This window comes from Ctenocephalides felis, unplaced genomic scaffold, assembly GCF_003426905.1.
Source record: "Ctenocephalides felis isolate EL2017-DRISC unplaced genomic scaffold, ASM342690v1 CF-g0.4_SCAFFOLD_02435, whole genome shotgun sequence".
NCBI classification, from domain to species: domain Eukaryota; kingdom Metazoa; phylum Arthropoda; class Insecta; order Siphonaptera; family Pulicidae; genus Ctenocephalides; species Ctenocephalides felis.
The window spans coordinates 36,552-40,947 of NW_020538589.1; the positions used below are offsets into that span (position 1 = coordinate 36,552).

A 4,396-nucleotide genomic window follows, 5' to 3' on the forward strand; every position below is an offset into this window, starting at 1 on the left:
TATAAGTATCTCAATCTACAAAAGGCTTATCAATTATCGGTTTAACGGTTGTAAATGGCGGATATGTTGGCCTTGGTGGTTCAGTAGGACAAGGTGGTCAAAAACACGGTTCATCTCTTAATAAAGAAACTGACTTATCTACATATTGAACAAACTTAGCATAATTTATTAAACCAATAGTTCCTAAACCTAAAAATATCTTTTTATAACTATTAATAACTTTATTTTTAGTAGTAGGACTTTGATTAATATTCCATATATCAATTCCTAACTTTTTACTAAATAACAAAGAATTAATAGAACCTAATACTGGGTCTTTTAAATACTGACCATAATAAGCACTTACACCAACCATAGCACTTAAAGGACTTAATCCAGTTCTTAATATTTTAGTCAAAGTATAATTACTAGTTTGCTCTAATTCCAAAGGCATAAATAAAACTCCTTACTTTATATACTAATAAGGAGCTTGTATATGAATTATAATCTAATCCATTGGGGCTTAATGAAAAATATATAATCCATATATAAGCCCCTTATTTAATTTTTACTTTTTTCTTTTATTCTCTTTTCTTATTCGTTCCATTTCATTAGCAACTCTGTAACACATTTCACAACCATATACTTTTTCATAAGTCCAATCACTACATTTATGTCTCATAATTTTACTTACTTTTTTGCTGTCTCATTGCCTTATTTAAAGCAATATTTAATATACAATTTGGACAATAATATTTTTTAGTATATAAATTTTGTAAAACTCTTTTAGGACAAATAACTTGGTCACAAAGTTTACACATATAAATTGCTAAATGAAATGCTTGCTCACATGAACAATTATCATTTTTAGCCATAATTTAATTAACTCCTAACATATTAATAATTATTTAAAATTACCCTTTTAATAAATAACTATTGTTCAATTAGAAAGTTTTTTAATATTACCGCTTAAATCAAGTTCAAGTGAATAAAAATTACCAACTTTTAAATCAACAACAGATAAACAATTATTAAAATCACTAGCAAATTCCGGATTATATCATTTATCACGTGTTTGACCAGTTGGCACACTTGTTTGTTTATTTATTTCTACAAACTTCAAAACATCAAACTTTAATGTTTGACCTTTATTATTTTTATCGGGAATAACACGACCCTTTTCAATATTAACTAACTGTACTTTAAACATAAAAAAATACTTAACCTCCAACATTCATTAAATTAAAAATCTAATAAGTTAAGTATAGTAGGGTAAAACATATACTTACAATTTAAGTATAACATAAAAAAATAAAAATAAAATAAAAAAAAGCACTAATAAGAATGTTGGTAATTATTAGTGCCATTAACCATTATATATATATATATATATATATATATATATATACAAGTAAAATTATAGAAAAATTAAGTTTTTTTTCTAATGTAAAATTCTTTTCTTAAAATCAATTTTTTCAACTTTATTACCAAAAACTTTTTCTGCCCAAGATAAAACATCTTTATCTCTTTGAATTAAATAACCTATTTCACTAGTCCGTAAATAATACTTATAGGATAATGCACTTAAATATACATATCGTTCATAATCTTCATACTCTTTAAAATAATCATTAACAACAGTACTTTCAATAATATCACCAATCATAATAGTATTACCGTTACTATCTCTTTGAGTTTTAAAATAAAATACATTTGTTGCATTAAAACTTGCTTTAATTATATCTCCAATTGTCAATTTTTTAATACCACGAACTACAATAGGATTTTTACAATTACGACTAAAAGCATAAGCCTTTACACCTACATCTGCTTGATTTAAAGACTTAACATCATTTATTGCTTTTGTAACATATTTTCCTAAATATTTAATAACAAATTCATTAGTACCTTTTTTAACTACTCTCAAATCATTAAAACCATGAGTTCATCATTCTGCTAACATACTTTTATATATCTTTCTATTAAAAATTATATGAAAATGTATAGCACCACGAGATTGATACTCATAAACATAAAAATATTTTAATTCTCCTAAATGCGAAAAACGTTTAGGGTCATTTCATCACTTTTGTAATTTAATAAAAAATAAACCAATATCTTTTTTTGCTTTTTTAACATCTTGCATATTATCTTTATAAGTTAAAGTAACAAAACTTAACATTTTGCTATTATAAAAATTATGTAATGCTTTTTGAATTAAATTAGTTTTAGTACGAACAGTACTATTTCTCAATTTTTGCTTATTACCAACATAACATTTACCTTTTTTATTCCAAATATTAGTTAAAAATGAAATAGGTAATACTATATTTTTTATATAACAAGCATAAAAAACTTTTTTAATATAAAAATCTTGTTGCATATATAAAACTCCAACATTCTAGTTTTAAAAACTAATTTTATATATTTTAATAACAAACAAATCTTAACATAAAAAATTATAAAAACAAACAATAAAAGAAAAACGTTACTTAATTTAATAAATTATACTAAAAAACTAAAAAAGGTGTTGATTAAATTTTTTTTAGAATATTTTTTATTTTCTTTAATTAGTATGAAAAGTTATAAAATTAAATTTAATTTTTAAAATAAAAAACTAGTCATTAAAAATATTAATGTTGTTACTAAATTAACAATATATTATAATAACTATTATTATTTAAAAAAAGGAGAATATATGGAAAATAAAGAAAAAATTCCAACAGCTCATATCAAAGCTGCTCGTGATCAAATTGCAAAAGTAGTAATTATGCCAGGTGATCCATTACGTGCTCAATTTATTGCTTCTAATTTTTTACAAGATTGAAAGCAAGTAAATAATGTTCGTAATATGTTAATGTTTACTGGAAAATATAAAGGACATAATATTACTATTGCTGCTAGTGGTATGGGTATGCCTTCAATTGGTATATATTCATATGAGTTATTTAAATTTTATGATGTTGACTGTATTATTCGTGTTGGTAGCGCTGGTTCATATCAAAAAGATGTTAAAGTTTATGATATTATTAATACTACTAAAGTATATAGTGAATCTACTTTCGCTAAATATGCTGCTAATATTGATGAAAATCAAATTGAATCTGTTGGTAATATTAGCAAAATTATTAATAAAGTGGCACAAAAAATTGATAATGAATTTGATCAGCAAAAAAATGAAAATTCTTCGTATATAGTAAGTGAAAAAATAAATTTAAGATCGGGTTTAATTCATTCAAGTGATGTATTTTATCGTATTAATGATAATGATTATAAAACTAATCCTTTAATTAGTAAATGCTTAGCAGTAGAAATGGAATCTTTTGCCTTATTTGCTAATGCAAAACATTTAGAAAAAAATGCGGATTGTTTATTAACAATTTCTGATTCTTTTATTACCGGTGAATCAATTTCAGCAGCATTACGCGAAACTAGTTTTAAAAAAATGATGATTTTAGCTTTAGAATCAGCAGTTGCTTATTATAAAGAAGAGGATATTGATGATAATCTTAGCGATAGAAACTAGTTGTGATGAAACTAGTGTTGCTGTTATTAAAGATAAAAAGGTTTTAAGTAATATTATTGCTTCACAAATTAAGCTTCATCAACAATATGGTGGTGTTGTTCCAGAATTAGCAGCACGAGCTCATAGTGAAAATATTGCTACCGTCTTACAAACAGCAATTGAAAAATCTAACATTTCAATTATGGATATTGATTTTGTTGCTTATACTAATACTCCTGGTCTGGCTAGTTGTTTACACGTAGGTAAAATTATAGCAGAAACTATTGCTGCTTATTTAGAAAAGCCATTGCTTCCGTGTAATCATTTGTATGGACATTTGTATGCTTCTTTAATTAATAATGAATGAGAATTTCCAGTACTTGGTTTATTAGTTAGTGGTGGTCATACACAGTTGATGTTGGCAAATGAACATTTAAATTTCATTATACTTGGTCAAACATTAGATGATGCTGTTGGTGAATGTTATGATAAAGTTGCAAGAATGTTAGGTTTAAAATATCCGGGTGGTCCTGAAATTGAACGAAGTGCTAAATTGGGAAAGCCAACTTATAAATTACCATTACCTAAAAATGATAATAGTTTAGATTTTAGTTTTAGTGGTTTGAAATCAGCCTGTGCTAATTTGATAAATAAAGAAAAAGGTAAGTTACAATTTAATAATTTTGCAACTTCTTTTCAAACAACAGTTATTCAAGTATTGATTAATAAAATTGAATTAGCATTAAAAAAACATAATCCAAAAACTTTAGTTTTAGCAGGAGGAGTTAGTGCTAATCAGCAATTAAGATTAGCAGTATTAAATTTAAAAATTAAATATCCAAATTTAAAAATAATTGTTCCAAAATTAGAATACTGTACTGATAATGCAGCAATGATTGGCATCGAATGGCT

The 4,396-nt window shown here is 24.7% G+C and overlaps 1 protein-coding gene across 1 annotated transcript; it reads left to right on the top strand.

Annotated features, from left to right (window-relative positions):
- Window positions 1-2,830: 2,830 nt before the first annotated feature.
- LOC113380870 (tRNA N6-adenosine threonylcarbamoyltransferase-like) lies at window positions 2,831-4,146 on the top strand (the record flags this gene model as incomplete). The annotated part of the gene is made up of 3 exons (XM_026619934.1): window positions 2,831-3,089; window positions 3,493-3,801; window positions 3,862-4,146. Coding segments are annotated over exons 1-3 (853 nt in total), but the record flags the coding sequence as incomplete, so codon positions are not given.
- Window positions 4,147-4,396: the final 250 nt, after the last annotated feature.